This window comes from Taeniopygia guttata, chromosome 7, assembly GCF_048771995.1.
Source record: "Taeniopygia guttata chromosome 7, bTaeGut7.mat, whole genome shotgun sequence".
Taxonomy (NCBI): Eukaryota; Metazoa; Chordata; class Aves; order Passeriformes; family Estrildidae; genus Taeniopygia; species Taeniopygia guttata.
Window position 1 is genome coordinate 17,025,460 of NC_133032.1, and position 22,529 is coordinate 17,047,988.

The window sequence follows — 22,529 nt, forward strand, 5'->3', positions numbered from 1 at the left end:
CAGAACTCAAAAATCCCCCAGAGTTGTGACTTCAACTTGAAAATAATAAGCACACGTAGCATTTTGAAGGAAGGAAGAAAGGTAAACCAATTACTTTATTTTTGATTTTTTATCTCTCTAAGGAGAGCTGATAACTCCTTTTAAATTTTTCTTCCTTCAATGAATTTGTAAATATGCCTGGCTGCAGCTACAAGTGGGATGTAGAAGCTGCAGGATACTGAAGCCACTCCCATAACATTTAAGAGAGGGTGTACATCAAACCAGGAGATTTATAGTAATCCCCTGCTATTAGACACACTTTTCTTGAAAGTGTGAGTTCCCCTATTAGCTACTCAGCAGGGGACTCCATTTACCCTGCAAGTGGTCTGAGGCATGCAAAATGTTTAAATTTTGAGAGAATCACAAACAGCAATATCTCTGGAGTACAACATATGACCTATTTTTTTTAATTGCTCACAAAACAAGACATGTGCACAGTGACATTGATACAAATGGCTTAACTTGAACTTGCCTAGAGCCAGCTCTGTAACTCACACACCGTGAGGATTTGGTTGTGAAGCCTCATCAACAATCCATCAGGTGACAAACTGATGCCTCAGTATCTCAGAGACCAGTCGTTATGGAAAGATGAAATTGGAACAGCAAGTTGCCTCAGACTTTGATTAGCCTTCCCATCCATGACAAAGAGCTCACTACTGCAAAGCACGTTGTCAGCAACTTCAGTAGGGCAGTTTTAAATTTCTGTAATTCCTGAAGACTGCACGAGTTAAGCACTTTGAACATACTTGATATTTTAATGGTTTTAGGGTTTTCCTCCTTTTTCAGCATGTACCTTTCAGCATTATTGACTGAAGAAATATCAGCCTACTTAGTTTTGAAATATGAAATTGCAATAGACTGTGACCTGTGGTAGGTATGTGCATCAACAGGTTGGAAATTCACCCACAAAAACTTTTTAGGGGGAAAAAAAAACTAACTAAAATGTATTTGTGCTTAAGATTTTCGAGAGACTCTCTTCTGTTTAGCTGAGATTAGAGAAGTTAATATACAGTCTCAAAATCCTAGCTCACAAAGATTTGTCATATTCCTGCATATTAGAATGTTCTTTAAAAATTTTATGAAATTATATCTATGGTGGGCTGAATGAACACTAAAAAAGAAGTTCTGTAATCATTCTGAAGTTGGATTTCAGTCATTACATAATAATTTGGCTATAAGACTCTTATTCATTATTTACATTTTCATCTTGTAACATTTAGCTTCAACTCTTCTGAAAGAGATTAAATAGAGACTATTTTTAATGTTGATTCCAAAAATTGCAAAATAATCCTTGAGATTCAGTAATACCAATCCACAATTAAACAATTTGCAAATGTGGGCTAGACATAATTAGTAGGGCTTGCTGAATGAGCTCTTTTATTCACATTTTTAAGATTCATGCCTACATTGATCTGAAGACAGAATAACTGTAGTTTTATTGTCCATTTTACATAGTGCACTGCTGAAAGCGTATTCATATTGCAACCACTTTCCATTACTAATAGAGAACTGCATTTGGAATTATTTTCCTCAAACTGATGGATCAAATGCAAAACTGCTCAGAAATACAGGTTATTAATCTTTTCCACTGTACATCTGTATGGCTACCCATTACTTCCCACCATTATAAACAACAAAGAAATGTTGGCATTGGTAAGAATTACATGTACATTTCATCTTCCAACAGTGTTACACCTGGGCAGTTGCAGCATTGCAATGGCATGGTAAATGGCAATTGCATATTCTAATGTTTATGCATGCACATCAAATAGTTAACTACTTTGCATTTCGCTCCTGTAATTCTTCTTTTATTTGACGCATTTTGATTTTTTAAAATCCCTTTTGGCTTACCCCAAAACAGAAATTAAAGTTACATATTTTTTCTCACTTAGAAATTAAAAAGTATATATGCAAATGGAGTATAGATGTATGATCCAGAATTGGGTAGGTCTTTTCTCCTTTTCTTTTACTTAGGAAAATAAATACTTTTTTGCAAACTAGAGCTAATATATACAACTAATATGTAATTAGTATGGCATTTGATGCAATCCTAATCTAGTGGTAATGAGGGTATAAATGAGGTGGGATTTTTACATTAACCCCTGTTGGCCAGTACAGCATCTCTTAACATTACTTCAAGTCCTGTCATTGGAAAGACTCCAAACACAGTAGTATTTTGCTTCCTTAGACAGAGTAAAACTTCTTTTGGCAGAGTACTCTTATACAAGAAAAGTTTCAACATTGAAAAGAGTATTGAACTCTACAGGAATTAAACTATGAAAGGCTCTGAGGCCCTAAAACTGATTTCAGTGTGAACATTGCTCTTCAAGACTCAACTAGATTTCTTGACTTATATTAGTCACATATTACTATATTAAGAAATCAGGCTAATATTCCCAAACTGTTCTCTGCTGAGAACAATGCTAATATTCCCAAACTTCTCTGCTGAGAAGCCAATGTTAACCAAATCCAGGACTCTGCATTTAAAAAACAAAGCAACAGTAACCCAAACTCCCTATTCTGCTGAAGGATCATCCTCTTCAAACATGAATTTAGAGGAATAGTTCTGGCACAAGTAGAGACAGCAGTATAATATATTCCTAAACAACAGTTTAATTGGCTTTATACAACTATTTTCCTCCTGCTCAGATATTGGTATGCACCCATTCCCATTCTCCTAACCATGTGGAACACATACTCTTCTGCCACATGTTAGATTTCAAACTTTGTATTATTTAAATACCATGACACTGTATGTTATTAATCAAAATCTCAGTATTTTGGAGCTGTTTGTTAAACAATTTTCTAGCATCAAAACCTTACAAAATCACAATCTGAAGCACTCAGTTGCCTTGAAGATCTCTTCAGAGAACACTTCAAAGAGGAAGTTTTTGAAGAGGTCACTTAACTATATTCAACCCTATAAATATAAAGAAAGATTTTTTTGTTTTAAAAATTGGAGGAAAAAATGTTATGTAATTGTTTTAAATGGTTGGACTATTTAAAAAGTCATGTTAAAATAGTTACGTTCCATGATGAGACTTGTCTTAGAACTTTTGACATGCATAAGCTATAAAGCATGCCTATTATTAATTTCAGAATAGTTTTAGGTACCTACACTGAATTAAACTGTCACAGTTGATGTAATTATTAAACAAGATTATAGACCATGCTCAGAAGTTGAAACAGTGCCCATTTCAAAAGTCCTCTCAGTAGTTATGAGTCCAAGAGAAACCTACCATGGCTGGTCACACTCCTGGAGCAGGATATGAAAGCTCTTTCTGTTTAAAGCTTGTCTTCTCGATCCTAGTTACAGCAGAGTGGTGTGAATGCAAGAGATTTTTGTTGTTAATAAATTTACTGCATCTCATTTATACTTGTTACATGCACTTACAACCAATATGGAGCATAAAAGAGGACCATGCAGTACTCTTAGTTTCAAAACTTCAAATTTGTTGCCTGTATAAAATGATCTCAGGTTGAGTAACCTCACTTCAGCAATGCAAATCTAATGGACAGTGTGTGGGTGAACATTCTTAACATTATCAGTCAAACTGCAGGCATCTGTAGTACCACTTTCACCTTTTTGTGTCAAAGCATGTGTGATCAAAATGTGTTAGTTAAACCTGACACAGCCGTGTTGCTAAACCAGAAACTCCAGCAGACAGATTAATAATGGACTTGTTGCATTCTTAAAGCTGGAAATTCTTAAAAGTGAAAATACATCCAAGTGTGTATATTTTTAAATTCACTGAAATATGGGGGGAAATAATTTACTTACAGAAATATTTTCAGCTACATACTGGAAAAAAACTTATCTGAACCTCACCCTATCTTTTCAGAATTTTAAACAGAGCAACAGGATTTGTGATACTGTTCTCAACACTGCTTTAGGTTCATCCAAATGTTTTATACCTTCACAAATAAACAGAAGATTTGATGTTGTGGCAATAGTCTCATTGAAGCCTTATGACCAGATAACCACTTTGTTTTGAAGTGTCATTTACACTTGTACAAATGTGGAATGTCCTCTCTGGAATTAGTTTAAACTACTCTTGTGAATGTAAATTTACATAAAAGAGTATGGAAATTAAAGCACACTGTTTAGCAACACTGGTTTAAGATTTTTCAGTATGATTTTTAGCTAGTACAAAGACAATATGGGCACACACATATACACACATCTGGATGTACAGTTACACACCTTCTCTAGAAAAGTAGCATGCCCTATGGGCTGGCTAGCTGCTACTCATTCTGATCCAGGTAATTAACACAGAAATAACATATAGCAATATTTTCTTCTCCTCTGAGAAATTTTATATAGCATTCAAATATTTCATGGAACCTTCTCTAATTCTGCAGTAAATGCTTAAAAAAATTAAAACAACCTACATTAAAATATGGTCCTAGGTGATTATAAAATGAAACACCTGATTATAAAATAAGCTTTGCAAAAATAAATAGTTGTGTCTCTGTTTCCAGAAACAAGATGGTATTAGCAGACAAATTATTAAATATATAATCTGGACATGTTTGCCACATTCAAGTGTGTGGAGGGGCTGGAAAAGCAATTATTTCTTAGTCATGCAAATTAATTGAATCCAAAATAAAATTGCCAGTGTTGCTGGGGCAGCATCAATGTTTAAAAGATTCCATTTCTTTCACTTTTTCCAATTCTGATCTAAATAAATTGTTTGATAGAGATAAGTCACTTTCACCTACATCATCTACATTAAGAATTTAGTAAAATCTGTGCTACAGAATCGGAGAAAAATACTGGTCTCCTAAAGGATTTTTACCTCCTTCCTCCCTCCTTTCCCTTCATGTTTTTTGTTTTTGTTATAGGTATGTCTTGTGGTGCTTGGTACACTATTGCTGCGTTAAAGGAGAATCTTTACAGTTCTCTCTGAGATAGCTTCTCAGGGGTGGGTCACATTCTGCTGACAGGTATCATGTGCCTTGTCTCCTAGCAAATGATCAGTTTGGAATCTCATCCTAACTGATATTTGCTCTTTGGGGATGGATGAAAAACCACAACGTGTTCTATAAAGCCTAAATTGGCCTTATCAAACAAAACATCTGCTAGATGTGTGAGTGACTTGTGACAGCAGGAGACATCAGCACTGGCCTCCCCAACAGAAGACAGTGCTTTTAATGGAAGCTATTATGGAAGAATTCTGGCAAGAATTTTTTTTTCTAAACAGCTAAAAAAATTTAAAGAAAAAATATGTTGTTATGGTAACAGCTATTTGAAAAATATTGTAACAATAGGCAATTTAATATCAAACTACCAAGCTGTTAGTTTGACTATTTGGTATTCTTTTTAAGCAATTTGTTTACAGAGATCACCTCCCTCTCCATTATGCAGTTACAAGTGTGAGTGTGCATAAAGTCACACTTGCAAGGTAAGGTACCACATGCAAATAATTAGCGTTTGTAAATTTTCAGTCTTGGAGCTGCAAAATTCCATATATATGGGCTCAGTCCGTCCCTCACATGGCAATAAACCACATTTTGTAGCATCTCCAGTATGTACTTTGGCAAAAAGAGGAGTTCTTGTGCTCCTGTTGCTTCATGGAATGTGGCTAGTCAATCTGTGGGTACCACAGCTACTCCCTAGAAAAATGCAGTGCTGCATCTCTGTGTTCTAGAAAACAGCACTCCCTCCACTGCTGGGGAAAGAGGGCTTCAAAACAGTTTGTGGAGTTAAAGCATTACACAACTTACCTTTCCAAAGCCTGCAATTGTATTTTACACTTCACAACTTTTTAGAAAATTTCCTCTGAACAAGCACAAATTTCTATGTGCAGTAACTTCAACATCTTACTTTAAATAGGAGCATGTAATTCTCACTCAGATAAAGTCTCTTTTGAAGTTAGTGCATAACAACTTGGGTACTGGCTGAAAGGTCTGGCTACTTGATTTCACATCCTGATGTATGTACAGTGGTAATAGGAAAGAGCTGGAGGACACTGCATGGTCTTCCTCCTAGAGCTGTGCTTTCAGCCAGAATGTTTACCAAAAACCAGACAAACAGGACACATTGACACATTTTTCTACATGTTTCAGGTGAACAAACATTGGAGCTTTGCTAAATTTCCTCCAAAATACATCATGGAGGATCAAGTTACACTGTGTTAAGTACTGCATGGGAATTGTGACCATCCCATTTTTTAATTATGGAGATGAGATGTTAGACATGTGAAATTTGCATTTTGTTTCCCTGCTTTCAATCTCTCTGAGGTGTATAATGGTCTGCCCCTACAGAGAATCACATTTCAATTAGAGTAACTAGCATGTTTTAGCTAAAAAAAGTTACAAATAGAGGGGTGTGATGATAGAGATTTTGGCTTCTGTTTGTTTTGGTTTAACCAGGAATTTTGGAGTCATGTTGTTGTCTAAATAGACAAATATTTTTATTGTCAATATAAAAATTTATTTTTTTTTAGTTAGTTATGTTCATGTGCAGTGAAAACAGTGAGAAATATTAGATAACAAAAATTCACTACAGTTTCATTTGCATCACTTTGCAAAAGAGAAAGTGAGTTATTTGTTCTCAGTGACAATCCAAATTCAGTAACAATGTGCTCTACAGGTCCAATTGACACTCATCTGCATGTATGGGAATGCATTTGGAAACTGAGTGCAAGTGGTGGTATTTTCTAACCTCCCCCTCAAAATCCCCTGAGCATTTCAGACATTCCACTCAGAATGATTTTTTAATGTGGGACCTTCTTACCACATTTGTTTTACATTACAAAATGCTGTATAGGTTGTTTACATATGGAAAAGTCAGTGGGGAGAGATTTCTGTAACTGTTCAGAAAGAAAGATTGCAACGTTATTGTAACAGGGACAATTATGGACAGGCACAGGTAATAGCTGTTTAGAAAATGTTAGGAGCATTATTGTGGATAATAGACACTCTTTTCTTAGCATTGCCTTTGCCCAAGTTAAATTTTCCATTGGTAGTGTCCACTGAGATTGCTTAAGATAGCTGTAGTCTTCTCATTTACATTAAGGCAACAAAAAGTTGACTGCTGAGTTGTCCCAGGTGGAGTTAATCTGTACAAAGGGAGGGAATGAGGGAATACCTAAAATGTCAGATATGTCCAGTATCCAGTGCTGCAGCAAATTATCACCTCTCCTAGGTCACAAAGGTCAAAATAATTTCCAGCTCTATTTTCAAAATCCATTTTCATTTAATCTGTCCTTTACAAATGGTAAATTTAATGAGAATTTCAGGAATAATTCAAACTAAAATTAAGAAAAAATACCTTGATATATACATGTTCAATTCAAATATATTTTAGTAAGCAACAACGTGGCCACTATTAAACTAGTTCTCAAATACTATTGAAATAATAAGTATGCTCGCAAAGGAAACCTGCTTTCTTTTAAAGTGACTGCATGCATTATTCCAGCTTCTTCTGATAATAGCACATTTAATACTGCGGCTAAGATGCAATCAATCTTTTTTGTTGGAAGAAGGTGTTATATTGTACCCGTATGCTTACACTCACCTAGGAGCTCCAATCCACTAAATTAATCCAGCCTGAAGTTCAGGAGGGCTGCTGCTGGCTTGGCCTCCACTGTGTTCTTCTTGCTGGCTTTGCAGAGCAGTGGGGAGCAAATCAGGTGAGAGGGAGCAGGGGAAAGGAAGAGCTCTGTCTCTAAACAGACACTGAATTAGACTGGAGTGAATAGCTGACGTCCTTTGTAATTATACACACATTGAACCCTTTATAGTTGACTTAAGTTACTTCAAACTGCATTGGTCTGGCCTTCCATACTGATTAAAAGCAGCATCTATTTACCTTAACAATAAATGTGGAGATTAGTAAAAATTCACTTGATCACAATAAGAAGACAGATAATTAAAGGGCAATGCAAGCCAGATTGGAATGTAAGGGCCTGAAACAGCATATTAGGAAGCATAGGCTGCTTTTGTATATGTGTAGTTAAGGATTGCAGAAATCCCTTCTGGTAGATTGCTTTTGTGGCAAAACTTAAAGTAGAGGAAGGCCAGAACATGTCCTGAGGAGATTGGCCCAGCAACTCTCCTGGGCAAAGTGACAAATACAAAGATTTGGAAAAGGAAAAAGACTTTAAAGCACAATGTGACTAAATGGACAATCTTTACAAAATCTTTGAAAGAGGCCTCCAGATCTTTTAGTCTTCTTTGATGTCTCCTCCATGATAAAGAGAAAGTCTAAGGTAAGCAGGACACACTGCTGGTTCTATGGGTAAAGCTCTGGATAGTGTAAGGTCTACAAGAAAGGGAAGAAGTGGGTTTAGTGTACGACAGACTCAACAGAAATGCTCTTCTCACAACATAAATGCTCTTCTCGATGTGGGATCTCCTCTGGGGAAGGGGCGGGACTGCTCTTATTCCTACTGCAAATCTCATTTGCTTTTTACAAGGTAGACATTGTGTTTCACTAATCCCTTGCTAGCAAGAAAGAAAGAAGCTGATAACTAAATAAGTGAGTAGTGTCAATCCCATATGGACAGCTTGGAAAATCAGGAATGGCTGTATCCATGTTTTGTAGCAAAAGGGTGGTATCTCTTGATAGAACTTGACGCTCATTCCTTGTCTCTTTTCTTTGTAGCAATACTGAGGAGCTCTGTGCTCACCTCCTTGCAGAAAATTATGAGATAAAACAGTGACTTTTGACAAGCATTGCAGCAATTTCCAGAGAGCAGATTGTTGCTGAAACACAAATAATAATTGGAATCTTAAGTTTCATTCTCTCTCGTATGATATTCCAAAATAAATTTCCAGCTGAATCAAGACAGTGTTTCTAACAAACACTGTCACCAGTTACACTGGTCCCATTAAAGTCACATTTTAAATAATGGCTTAGTTAGTTCACATGTGTGGGGTTTTGTTTCTCAGCAGTTTTAATCTGAGGCATATCAGAACTGTTTAACACCAAGCCAAAGATTCATTTCATCACTTGGTATGTACAGAGAAGACTAATTTTGGAGTGCTAAGTATCAAGGTAAATAAGGTTAGCAAAAAGGTAAGAAAAATGCAAGAAACAGAGGGCACCAGTTCAATTAATGGTAAATCATGGTCCTTTTCCTTCTGAACTTAATCTCCATCTACCTAATAAATTGGTAGCAAGTGCAGAGTCACCAGTCTCTCCCAGCCGTTCATTTTGCGGTTGGCAGGAGCTAGGAGGAATTTTCCAGGTGTGAGAGGTTCCCTGGGACTTGTGAAAGGAAGCAAATAAAGACAGACCCAAGGCCTACAGGGTAGCAGCTCTGGCTTTCATAGCAGCTGATATTTTGTAGTTTCTTAGCTGTAGAATGGTTAGAATAATCACCCATGGTGGCAAAGACTGCACCTACTCCTGTCCCTCCATCAGCTGGCACAACCCAGCCTGCTTTCCACTCCTTAGCTGTCTTGGAGCTTCCAGGGATCGTGGTTCTGTGTCCAGAGTGTCATTAAAAGGCTACAATAATCTAACCAAACACTTTGCTGAACACATGTGTAAGCCACTGCTCTCCTCGTTGTGTTGTATCTGCACAGCAGATTAGTGTCCTCTTTAGGAAGCAGTCGGGGATCTCTTTGTTTCCTTCTTTCAGGTACAAGGTGAATTAATCCATTTGGAAACCAGCAAATCCACCCCTCCCTTTCCCCTCAACAAACTCGAATTCTTCCAGTCTACATCTCTTGACAATAAAGAGATAAAGCTCGAATGCCCTACATGACGAAGAACTGAGCCTGTTTCTTTGCATTTAAGTTTTACTAAATAAATTGCTTTTGTTGTTTAAAGCTGTGATGAATGGAGACAGAGGGCCAGGTTGGTCGCTGGAACAGTACAATAGATGTAAGAAGGTTTTTTTTCTTTGCCATATAAATCATTCACATTGTTTAAGGTACATTGATCAATCTAATGGCTTGTAATAGGCTCCTAATTGCCACTAGGAAAGTATTGCAAGCTTGCATCTGAACGTGAAATGGTTCATGATCTGAGCTGAAATTCACCTTAAGCCTGAGTTCCAGTAATTACAGAACACAGAAAGCATAATGAATGGCTCCCCTTCTTTTCTTGCCCTAATCCCAGGACAGGGTGAGGGGGAAGAAGAGAACATAGGAATGGGGGTCTGGCATATTTTCCTCTACCAAAATAGCAATTCATTAAATGGCAAAAGCTGCAGGAGGATTTATTGGTCATTGTGGACCGAAGAGAACTTTGTAATGTCAATCATCCTGCCAATTACGCTGCCACATATCTCTATCTCTAGATAGACAGCTTGCTTAATCACAGTCAACATTCTGAGTCACGCCTGGCTAAAAACGTGGTATAAAAAGCTAGGAGGGCAGGGAAGCGGGATGCCAGGAGCAATGCGGGGACAGGACTCCTCTGTGGTGAGGCAGCCGCTCGGTGCTGGCGCTGCCCCGCGCTCCGAGCGGCGCCGGGGGAGCCGCGGGGCGGAGGAGCCGGGCGGGCCGGGGCGGGCCGGGCGCTGCCCGGGAGCCGAGCTCGCGTCCCGGCCGCCGCTGCCCTGCTCACCGCGCACACCTCAGCACCGAGCCAGCAGAGCTGCTTTAACGCACTTGTGTGGAAAGGCGGTTTTACGCTCTGTAAACGTCGGGTCCAAGCGTTTACTAATTAAAGTTTTCCTATTTAGAAACACCTGCGTTTTAAGAAAGCTTTCTGAACGCCAGCACTGGCTGAATTTCCAACCTGCTGCAGTCTGAGCTTGTCATGCCTAACCCATACATCGTAACAGCACAGGAAAGCATGTGAACCAAGAGGTAAAATCCTCGTACAACGCTTCTCGCACAATGTTCCTCAGACTTTCATACCAAGGCAGAAAACAAATCTATGATGCTGTTGAATAATCTCCCAATAATTGTAGTAATTAAAATCATCATCCAGTCTGCAGTCACCTTCCTTCCTTTGACACTAGTCTTCCCTTGAATTGTTAACGTGTCTCCGGCTGAGATAAACAGAACAAGGGAGCTTTAAAATTCACAGTCCAAATAAATTTAGCGGAAGATAATTAATTCCAAAGCCACGCTTTTGACTGCGTTCAGTAAACGACAGGATTTCTGAAACTATTGCGCAGATTTTAAAAAACGGGGTAATATGGGTCTCCCTGCTACTCCTAAACAGCGTCACCTTAAAGATCGAGAAAATATGAAAGCCCAGCCTGATGCTCCACCTCGGGGCTCAGTGTTCTGGGGGCAGGAAGAGAGGGGAGTGCACCATGTAACAAACATCATATGAAAGATCAAGCAGAAATTGTGGGAGAGTACCATAATTTTCATTTAATTTCCATTATCTATTTGATCCCAGTGCTCATTCCCTTTTTATTAACTATAAAAGATTTCCTTCTAATCAAAAGCTGCACTTCATCTTTACCTACAAATGAAAAACTCTAAGGTGGAAAGAATTCAGTGGACTCAACAGGCACCAAGGTCTGTATTTTAACACTATCTCTATATATACTTCCCCCTTGTAGTATCTAGTCTTGGACAGAATAGCAGGGAAGCCTTTTCTTAACTGAAGTTATTAATTTATCACCAGGTACCCCTCTGAGCTGCTCTGATAATCAATGCCGGCTTCTAGATCATGTAAATTAAGAGTGTAATTGAGGGGGGAGGGGGTTTCACACGGAAGAACTGTTGCTAAAAAAAAAAAAAATAACTGGCAGGACGCAATTATTTATCTCGGCAATGAGCAGTTTGCCTGTTTCCTGCCCATGTCCCTTCTGTTTGGCAGAAAATTAGGCTGCTTCTCTTAAACTTGGAAGGGTTTGCCCCCTTCCTATCCATAACTACCATGGGTAAGACTCCGTGCCCCTCTTAGAATGCAGGGGAAATTTTACAGCAACCTTGCATTTAACTGCTGCTAAATCGATTTATTTGGAAAATATTTGGCAGGTCTTTCCCAGAGCTCTTTTTGAACAGATGAGCCATTTCATCTGATGCTCTTGAATATAAATCCAGGAGCTTCCCAACCATCTGTAATGAAAGAATTGTTTCCCAGCTCTACCTCCTAAAGACAGCAACTTTAGTAGTTGCACAGATGAAAAGACACTCCTACAGAGAAGATGGGAAACAATATTGTTCAAAGAAAGTGAACTGTTGCATTTAATTAGGCTATTCTTTATTAGCATTCATATTGAGATTTTTTTTTTTTTTTAGATTTACGTTGATTCAACTGTAATGTATTTATGGTGTAAATATATTCTGAGATGAAAACGTCACGGATCAATTGTAAAGGACCCGGATACATAATTTTTAAAAATCAGTTTCAGTTTATATGAGGTTCTCACCCCACTTTCGCTTCTTAGTCAGATTTGTTTATGCAGAATCGACATTTAATAGTGCTAATTGCACTCCAGTTAAATTGCCCTGATTGCAGAAAGGGAAGCAATTTTCGTGCTCTCTGTCTGGGTTTGGAAGAAATTGTTTTATATTCACCTCTTTATAAAGAAGTGGAGATAAGGCACCGAGCCTTTGCACAAATTGCACTTATGGGCTGACTGGCAGCATTCAGGCTCTATAATAGAGCATTATTTGGCCGTTTTGAATAATGTAAAGCATTTGCTGAAAGCTATTCTCCTGAAAATTGCTTTAACTTTTAAAAGGGTGATGATTCACTCCAAACCAGGCCTTTGTTACATTGTCATTATCCCCCCAAATGTTTTAACAGTCAGCTCAACACTTCAGCATAACACATTGATCTTTGTTTAAAAACTCGATTTTTGGAGTATGAAAAAAATCTGTCAGAAAATACTTGACCCCCTAAAGATTTTTGCAGCGTTCCCCCTTCCGCCGCCGTTCGCTCAGCCTTTCTACCGCCTGCCTCGTTCCTGCGGGTTTTAGTTACTTTTCCGACTACAAAGGGGCGAGGAGATAGATGGATGTGCGGCAGGCAGAGCCGCCCGCCAGTCTTCAGGCACAGCAGAATCCCTACTTTGCTGTGGGAGCGCAAGCGGGCAGCGGATGCCTTTACTCGCTGATGTAGAGGCAACATTTTTAAACGTCACGCTCTCGATCTGCCTTCCAGTCGTATTTTATTGATGACTTTCCCCAGGATGAGAGGAAAGACCCTCTCCCCCCGCCGCCGTGGGGTTGGCCAGAAGCGCCGCGCTGCCACTTGACGACCACCATGGCAGGCTCCTGGGAAGGGAAGGAGCGGGTTTCCCCGGAGAAAAGGAAGGGGGAAAGAAGGAAGGAGTCACCTGTTAGGCGATGGCTCCCGGGTGCCCCTGTCGGACTCCTCGCCTCACCCGGGAGGGTTATGTCGCTCCCCCCGCCACCGCCTTTCTGCCGCCTCCACCCGCCGAGCGCTACAGCCCCCCTGGGTACAGCCGCCGCTCAGGATCTGCTCCGGGCAGACCTTTCGAGGGAAGGGTTTGCCATGCACTACCCGGACCCCTGCGCCGGCTGCGAGTCAATGTGGAAAGAATTAAGCGCAGAACAGTATTTTTTTCACCTACTGCCCCGGCTCTGTTTAATACCCGGCGACATAAAGGCGAGCGCCCATTGAAAATAGCCTTAGACGTTTAAATAAAAGATAATCTCCAGGGACATTCATGGCAGTCATCCTATAGATTGCATAACACAATGTAGAAAAAACCACAATGCCCACCTTATTTAAGCACACGCACAGCATATATATATGTATGTATGTGTGCGTGTGTGTGTGTGTGTGTGAAGAAAAGAGAAATCATAATCTCAAATTCCCGGTTTCTCCATTTTGCTCCTAAGCGATGCCTATTTTGCATCTGCTAGAAGGTTTTACACTGGATGGCTGAGGCGGCATCGAGAAGGAAATACTGACTGAAAAGCAGAGCAAGGGCCCGGCGTTGCTGAATGCACTCATATTTCTGGTTCAGAATTGTACTCAGCTGCACTGGGAACGGCAAAAAGGAAGGGGAAAAGCTCCTATTCCCATTCTCACAGAGGCGACCGCGATGATGAAAAGTTGCACGGCTATTGATCTTCCGCGGGCAGAGTACGGGCAAGTTCTAACCAATTACTTAAGAAGCCTCCAATAATTACAAATCAAAGGGAGTAGCTTGCAAGACATTGCGGAGCCGAGGTTTGGACTTACATTTTGCACATGCAGAGAGCAGGTATAGTCTCTGGCGCTCACTGGGGTGCGTGGAGCGTGCACAGTGCAGAGGCCACAGGCAAGTGCTAGGGCGGCTTATTCCAGCAGCGCCCTAGCACTGCTAGGAGGGAGCAAGCTTTCTGCCATTACCAGAACTGCTTCCACGGGAGTATATGAGGCTTGAAAAACGTGCTGCAGGCTGCGAATTTGACTTTCACAGTGTTTTGCTGGCGATTATTCTGTAAAATAATATCCTCTATCTTAAGCGACAGGATGTCAAATGCCCCTCGTCGCCTCTCCCGCCCTGGTACAAGAGCAAAGAGATGCCTAGCGGCTCCCTGCCTTTGGAATCTTTTGGCACTTTATATAACCACAAAGTCTCCCCAATTCCTTTTGCAATAAAAGTAAGAAATACGTTGTGTACGAAATCACTTCTGGCATTTAGTAAAGAAAACAAAGCAAAAAATTAACGTGTTTTCACAGAATGTCATTAGGCGCTGTTAGGTTATTTGTATCCAACACGGACGGCTCCCAAATGGCTTGAAAAGGAGGCAAAGGGCCTGTTGAATAAAAGCGACGCAGGTATGGTTTACGGGCCGCGAGGATCGCAGGTGACTACACCAGCAGCAGCGCATCGGACACCTCCTGCACAGTTTACAGGAGACGGCGGAGCGGCGTCAGGCGTGACACCAGCCCTCCGCCGGCGCTGACCTCGCTCTCGACTCGTGGCCTGTGCGGCTCACCCCACTCCCGCGGCGGGCAGCGGCCGGGGGCGGCGGGAGGCGCGGCGCGGCGGGAGGCGCGGCCCGGGGCGCCGGGGCCGGCGGTAATTGCGGCGCGGCCGCCGCGGGCCGGAGCGGGGAGTTTTCTCGCCGCGCGCTGACTGGCACGCGCCCCGCGCCCCGGCGCCGGCACCTCCGCGCAGCCTGATTGGCTGCCGGGCCGCTCCGGACCGCTCCGCCCGCGCCCTCATTGGGCGAGCGCCGCCGCCAGCGGTACTTCAAAGCGGGCGCTGCCCGCACTTAGGCAGAGTTTGGCCCGGCCGCGCCGGAGTGTCGTTAGTGCCGCCGGGCAGCGCGGGGCGCTCACCGAGCGCCGTCCCCTCCGCCCCACCGCCCAGCCCACGGACGTGCTATGGCTACGTCTATCCTCGGGGTAAGTCGCACCGCGCGCTTCCTCGCGGCTTCCCCCTGGAAAAACTGTCGCTGCCGCCGCGTTGTGGCTGCCCCTTGCCGAAATCGCGTGGACCCGCGGATGGGAGGTGATCCCGGCCCGCCTCGGGGGATTTCATTGCGGGCTGCCCATTCGGTCGTTCCCAAAGAGTTTAGTCTGAAAACTCGCTGGGCCGGAGAGAAGCTCTGCTGCTTCTGCTTTCTTTTGTCTAGTCCTTGATTTGGTTTGGGATTTTTTTGTTTATTTCTTTAACTCGAACTACGCTCGATTTCCAACGATTTTCACCGGCCCGGCGTTGCACGAGGCGACAGTTGGAAGGCTCCGCACACTGCTCGCCTTGCTGCCATCTCTTTTTTTTTTTCCCGTCGCTCCTGTACGGTTGCTCGAGGAGACGCCGCATTTTGTTCCCACGGGATTTTTGGTTTAACGGCGGTACGCTCGAGCAGCCCTCTCGGAACACGCGTGTCGCTCGTCCCCGTCGGGACCCTCTTGCGATGTAAATCTCTCGGGCGACGAGATCGGTCCCCGGCGGAAAACGAGTTGCGCCGAGCGTGGCAGGGCTGGAGCCTTTCTCTAAAATAAGAGAAAACTTTTCCCCGGTACCGCTCGTTGCACCGCGGTTCTACCCGCGCTGCCGTGTCCCCGCGGGAGCCTGGCGAGGTGGCAAGGGTTAGGCTGACGGGCCGGCTTTGTCTCTTCCCGCAGGAAGAGCCGAGATTTGGAACGACTCCCCTGGCCATGCTGGCCGCCACCTGCAACAAAATCGGCAACACTAGTCCCCTGACCACCCTGCCCGAGTCTAGCGCCTTCGCCAAAGGGGGCTTCCACCCCTGGAAACGCTCCACCTCCAGCTGCAACCTGGGCTCCAGCCTCTCGGGCTTCACGGTGGCCACGAGTAGAGGTTCCAACGGACTGGCCAGTGGCACGGGCACCGCCAACAGCGCCTTCTGCCTGGCTTCCACCTCGCCAACTTCCTCGGCCTTCAGCAGCGACTACGGCGGCCTCTTCTCCAACTCAGCTGCGGCGGCGGGCGTGTCCCCGCAGGAGCCCGGCGGGCAGTCGGCCTTCATCTCCAAAGTGCACAGCTCGGCGGCCGAGAGCCTCTACCCGCGGGTGGGCATGGCGCACCCCTACGAGTCCTGGTACAAGTCGGGCTTCCACTCCACGCTCTCGGCGGGCGAGGTGGCCAACGGAGCGGCCTCCTCCTGGTGGGATGTGCACACCAACCCGGGCTCCTGGCTTGAGGTGCAGAACCCGGCGGGGGGGCTGCAGAGCTCGCTGCACTCGGGCGCCCCCCAAGCCTCGTTGCACTCCCAACTGGGCACCTACAACCCCGACTTCAGCTCCCTCACCCACTCCGCCTTCAGCTCCACCGGCCTGGGCTCCACGGCCGCCTCGCACCTGCTCTCCACCAGCCAGCACCTGCTCACTCAGGAGGGCTTCAAGCCCGTGCTGCCCTCCTACACGGACTCTAGCGCGGCGGTGGCGGCGGCCAGCGCCATGATCTCGGGCGCCGCCGCCGCGGCCGCCGGGGGCGGCTCGGCCCGCTCCGCCCGCCGCTACTCGGGGCGCGCCACCTGCGACTGCCCCAACTGCCAGGAGGCCGAGCGGCTGGGGCCGGCGGGGGCCAGCCTGCGGCGCAAGGGGCTGCACAGCTGCCACATCCCCGGCTGCGGCAAGGTGTACGGCAAGACCTCGCACCTGAAGGCGCACCTGCGCTGGCACACGGGCGAGCGGCCCTTCGTCTGCAACTGGCTCTTCTGCGGGAAGCGCTTCACCCGCTCCGACGAGCTGCAGCGGCACCTGCGGACTCACACGGGCGAGAAGCGCTTCGCCTGTCCCGTCTGCAACAAGCGCTTCATGCGCAGCGACCACCTGAGCAAACACATCAAAACGCACAACGGGGGCGGCGGGGGCAAAAAGGGCAGCGATAGCGACACGGACGCCAGCAACCTGGAAACGCCGCGCTCCGAGTCCCCCGACCTCATCCTGCACGAGGGGGTGGGCGCCGCCACCCGCGGACCGGGCAAGGAACCTACCGCGGGGCCCGGCGACTCCTAGGGGCAGCGCCGCCGGAGCCGCTCGGACTGTGCCCCGCGCCGGCCGGAGGGACGCGAGCCGCCCCGCCGCCCACGGCGCCCGGGCCGCAGCGGGGGCGGGCCGGTGCACGGCGGGCCCGGAGAGGTGCGGCCCCCGTCCCGCCCGGCCAGTAGGTACCGAGTGACACTTTCTTCCGTTTCCCTTTTCTCTTTCTCTTGGAAGGCAAGCATCCTAAGAGAGGCTTAAGGTGAGAAATGCAGCTGCAACTCTGAGACGGTCCCTCTGTATATCATAAACATCTGTATAAATTCAAAAAAGAAGAAAAACAGGAAAAAAAAAAAGAGAAAACCAGATCGTGTTCCCTTATTTTTCTTGTAAATGTTGATCTGATAGGGGGGGTTGGGGATTTTTTTTTTTAATCGGTGAATTCCTGAAATTCAGGGAGGTTTTGGGGTTTTGATTTTTTTTTTAATTATAAATTTCTGATGCACTTTGTGGAAGTCAGTATATATGTAAAAGATATTTAAAATGTTGAGTTAACACATCACTCAAATACACGTAAGTTAAGGTCTCTTAAAGAAATTAAATGCGTTTATCTGTATGGAAAAAAATCTTGACATATTTTCATTTTGGTATTATTAAAGGACTCTGAACAATATACTCACGGGTTTCTTCTTCTTCGTGTCTCCTCCTTCCCCCCGCCCAGTCCTCGCAGGGGTCACTTTTTGAGTAGGAGCCCTTGCACCCCTTTCCATCGTCTTTACAGTCACTGTGATTAAAAATACAGTCAGCAATGATATAGCTGGGAGGGAAAGGGACTGGCCCCTGAGCCTGGCACACTGAACCACTCTGCTCGCTCTTTTCAAACCGCCTTTACTTTGATTTACTTAAAAAAAACCCAAAAAACCCAAACAAAAAAAACCCCAACAAATTTTAACCGAGTCTGAGCCCTGCTACAGCCAGACACCATGCTGAGACCTAAGTGGCTTTGGTGAAACCGTCCCCAAAATCGAGTGAAGGCAAACTGCGCTGAGGAACTATTTATTTAATTTTAAAAGCCTTCAGCGCCACAAGGCTGCCTAGGCTGGGAGGTGATCTCGGGGGAATAAATCGCTAGAGTCAATACTCCGGAAAAGACATTTCATGCCTAAATGAAAATCTTGTTAAATGTTATTAATTTTGACTTAGAGCACACAGCAGCCCCCTGTGCCTTGTATTCCCTTATTAGGGATTCATGTCTTATCAAATATCTAATTAATCTCCTAGACATCATTTGTTCTGGCCAACTTTATCTCAGCTGGTCCACGGGGAAAACTCCGAATATTCTCGGTGACAAAGCTCCCTTGAAGATCCTTTTAATTGTCCAAATTAACTGCACCAAATTTGCATGTCAAACGGTAAAGGGCAACCTAAGATAAAATGTAAACGTTTTAAAAGCCCCAAACTAAGCACTTGATTTGATAACTAGGCTTTTTAATGTTATGGAAGACAACTGCTCCTTTCCTTTTCAAAGACAGTTGATCTATGCAAATAGTGAATTGGAAATGCTTATGTCCCCATGCAGTCAAATGGTCCTTGCATGTTATTTGAATATCAGTGGCTTTGCTATTGAAAAGGTTCAAGGATGCTCTCTGACTTCTTTGTGATTACTCAGTGCAGCGTCTTATTCTGAAGAAAAAAAACTCAGGAATAATTAAAGGCTGGGCTAAGGCCTGGGAACACATTTGGGACAGGAATCTCATTTAGACAGGCTCTTTCAAAATAAGGCACAGTTAAATTGACCAGAAGGCAATTATTGAAATGAAAATTATTTTCACTCCCTTTGTCTCCTGACCACCAACCTAACAGCCACAGTATTTTTTTAAAAGGCAAATTGTTAAATGAGATAATTGTGTTATTAAAAAAAAAAAAAAAAAAAAAAAGAGGGTGAGGAAAAAAAAGTTAATTTACTCTGGCCGGTACAGATTGGATGAATACAAATATTTTAATCCTCCATAAAACAGGGAATGCAAATAGCATCGGGAAACGGATTCTGCTGTCGGCCACCAACTGGAATAAAGACGTTGCGTTAAAGAAAATACATCTGCCGTGAATACTAATAACCGCGTCCCACCTCCTCCGCGCCACTGTTGCACAAAAGCGGCCGGGCAGCGCCGACACCGCCTGTGCCCCGGGGCGGCGGCGGGAGCCCGGCGGGCCGTTCCGCGGGCCGGGGAAGAGAGCTTCCCGGGAGAGGCACCGCGCATCACAGCTGCCGACAGCACCTTCCCCGAGAAGCGCTCCGGAATTTTCCTGGCCAAAAGCACCACGGCAAGGTGTCTTTCCTCCCGCCCCCGGCCGGGTGCCGGCAGGTTTCCCGGCGGGCAGGGAGGGGAGCGGGGGACGCGCTCGGGCGGCGGTAACACACAGAGCGGGCCGGGCGGCGGGAGCGGCTCTCCTCCCTGCCGGGCGGCCTGGGGGCTGCGCAGGAATGCACCCGCGCGGGGTGCTGGGCAGAAGTCAGCTTTGTTTTCGATTTATAATAAAGCACATCAAAGGACACCATGCAGGTCCAGTTTCTGCCAGGCCGGGGTTACAATTCTCAGCTCAGTGATCAAGGACCTCTTTGCATTGCCTTTGCCCCTTCGGGTCAGAAAACGTCCATCACTTACAGACTCCCCAGAATCGAGGAAGGGAGCAGATCTGGGCCGCAGAGCCGGTTCGTTTAACCGAGAAAATAGAAAGCGTGTCACCTTTTAAAAAAATAAATGACACCATTCTTTCGTAAATGTTGGAGATAATTACATGGTCTGGGGAACTTCTACACAAAAAACAAAAACAACCGCCCCCCCCCCCCCAAAAAAAAATCCTAAAGAACAAACCGTGTGAGAACCGAAAAATAAATCTGATTTCGGTCTTTGAATCCGTAGTTCTTCAGTAAGAGGATGCCAGCCCGAGAGCGGGAGAGCGCCGGGAACAAGAAGGGTGCCCTCTCGGGCACCGGCGGAAAGGGAGGAACAGGGGAAGCCGGGCTCCCCGCCGCCTTGGCCCCGCTCGCCCCGGGCTTGCCCGTGAGCTGAGCCTAGCTCCCATTTACAATCCCGGCCCAGCTATTGCTGCCCATTTCCACTCCTTGCGGACAGCAACTTCAACCCTGCTCCGAGAGCCCGTTAAAACACGGCAAACAACCAGCCAGCGACGGCAACCACCACAGACGGGAGAAGGTAAAATGTCAGGAAAAATTATCTACTAAATGACATTCGATCGCTAGGTCCCCCGTTCGCAGGAAGCGTCTCCCTTGCCCCCCGCGGCGAGTTACAGACCCAACGGCTCGTTTTACACTTAAAAGGTAACATTAATGTTTTTGTTCTAATGAGATAATATATAAACACCCGATCTCGTGCCTGGACAGCCTCTTAATTGCGTCTTTTAATTCAAATGGAAACTTTATCTGCGGGAGCTGTAATTTATTTGCAGCCATTATCTGTTCGCCAGGATCCTCTCCCACCCTTCCAAAACGCAGATGAAAGGAAGCTAACAGACAGCCCGCCCCTTTGAGTAATTACTGTGCTAAGTGTTTATTTTAAGTGAGAATAATTCAGCTACAAATTTCCTCAAGGAATAACATCCTTCGCACATTACAAAAAGGAGAGCAGAACAAGCCCGAGCGCGCACCCCGGGACGCTCCCGGCGCTGCCCCGCGCGGCTGCAGGGCGGCTGCCGGGCGCCACCTAGCGGCGCGGCCGCGGCGGGCGCGGGCTGGGGGCGCGGCCGGGGCGGCCGCGGGGCCGGGCAGCGGCGAGGAGCCGGCAGCAGGAGCGGGGCCCGCGGCGCTGGGGCGGGCCCCTGGGAGCGGGCGGGCTAGCCTGAACTTCTATGGGAGACGGCGGGGCGGGACCGGCCCGCCGCGACCGCGCGTACACCCGGCCCGGGGCAGCCGGCCCGGCCCCGCCGCTCCTCGGGCCGCCAAGCGGAGGGGAGGCCGGGCCCTCGACGGTGACCGCCCCGCAATCTCCGCGCGGCCCCGCAGCTGCGGCCAGGCGCGGCTCCCGGCGGGCACCCGCCGGCGGGCCCCGGGCGCGGCTCTGCCGCCGCCGCCGCCTCGGCGCCGCTGTTGTTCCACAAACGAGCGGCAGCGCTGCTCCCGAGATGGGCTAATTGGTACCTGGCTGGCAGGGCGCGGGGTCCCTGTCCGCTCCCCGGCACAAAGTAGGCTGCTAGAAAATTTGAAATTGCCTTTCAGCCTAAAGCTGCCTCACCTGAATGTCATAATTACAGTAATTATGTACATCCAAATTACATGCTAATTAAATTAGAATCAAATCGTTCTAAATCGAAATCAAATGAGGTAGCGAGAATTAATCAATGACAACATAAATAGAGAGCTTCCTTCAGGGATATTTATTGTACTGATCCGAGCAGGAGCCCCATCTGGGAGTAACCCGTCTATTTACTTTTGGAACAGCAATGATTTATTGCTCGGCGTTAATTCTAAGCCATGGGTCCTGTGGGGTGGCACAGCCGAAAAGCAGCCGAAGACCCCTCGCCCGAAGCTCCCCGCCGCCAGGCCCGGGCCGAGAGCCGCCCGACAGCCCCGGCGGGGCCGGGAGCCCAGCTCGCCCCGTCCCGAGGCAGCCCCGGGCCCCCGGGCCAAGCAGCAGCAGAGCGCCCGCCCGCCCCGGGAGAGCCGCCGGGCCCCGCTCCGCCGCCGGGGACTCCCTGTCACGGGTCCTGCCCTCCCCGCCGGCTGAGGGAACCACCTCCCGGCCGCGGCCCCCGCCGCCCAGCCCCGCAGAAGGCTAACCCTATTCCGCGGCGTTTACGAAAATAAATAAATAAAGTGAATAGCGATACCGCTAGAGCCGCTCTTACCTCCATCCGCGGACCGACAGCACCTCCTGCCGGGCCCCGCCGGCTCTGCCGAGCGCCGCGCTCGGCCCGGGGCGGTGGAGCCCCAAGGCCCCGCGGGCCGGGGCGGGGCCGGGCGCGCGCAGCCGCCCCGCGCCGCGGGCGGTGCCGGCGGGGCCCGTGAGGGCAGCGGCGATCCCCGCCCAGGCCTGCCCGGCCCCGGCCCCGGCCCCGGCCACCCGGAGCACCTCGGCCGGCCCCCCTGTGGCAGGGCGGCCCCACCCTCCCGCAGCCGCCCTCTGGGCCCCCGAGAGTCGCTTCCGTACCAGAGAAGGGACTGGCCTAGGGAGGGTACCGGGAGTGAGAC

General features: G+C 46.5%; 2 protein-coding genes across 4 annotated transcripts in view; one reads left to right on the forward strand and one right to left on the reverse strand.

The window, feature by feature from the left end:
• Window positions 1-22,228, reverse strand: part of OLA1 (Obg like ATPase 1) — a 127,159-nt gene extending 104,931 nt beyond the window's left edge. Inside the window, exons 1-2 of one of the 2 annotated variants that reach the window (XM_072932262.1) lie at window positions 22,187-22,228; window positions 7,562-8,751 (exon numbers count right to left, since the gene is read on the reverse strand). Coding sequence is in view for 1 of the 2 variants with exons in the window: in XM_072932261.1 (XP_072788362.1) it covers window positions 22,187-22,192 (6 nt within the window). In the remaining variant the exon portion in view is untranslated. The remainder of the gene's footprint in view (window positions 1-7,561; window positions 8,752-22,186) is intronic. The other variant, XM_072932261.1, reaches the window with a different exon arrangement.
• Window positions 14,019-17,993, forward strand: SP9 (Sp9 transcription factor). Of its 2 annotated transcripts, XM_072932260.1 has the most exons (3): window positions 14,019-14,030; window positions 15,151-15,277; window positions 16,001-17,993. In XM_072932260.1, exons 2-3 carry the CDS (start codon window positions 15,257-15,259, stop codon window positions 17,354-17,356), a joined length of 1,377 nt encoding a protein of 458 aa, XP_072788361.1. In that variant the 5' UTR covers window positions 14,019-14,030; window positions 15,151-15,256; the 3' UTR covers window positions 17,357-17,993. The 2 variants fall into 2 exon arrangements, with proteins under 2 accessions (XP_072788361.1, XP_030133353.1); XM_030277493.4 differs by lacking the exon at window positions 14,019-14,030 and having other exon boundaries at window positions 14,136-15,277.
• Window positions 22,229-22,529: the final 301 nt, after the last annotated feature.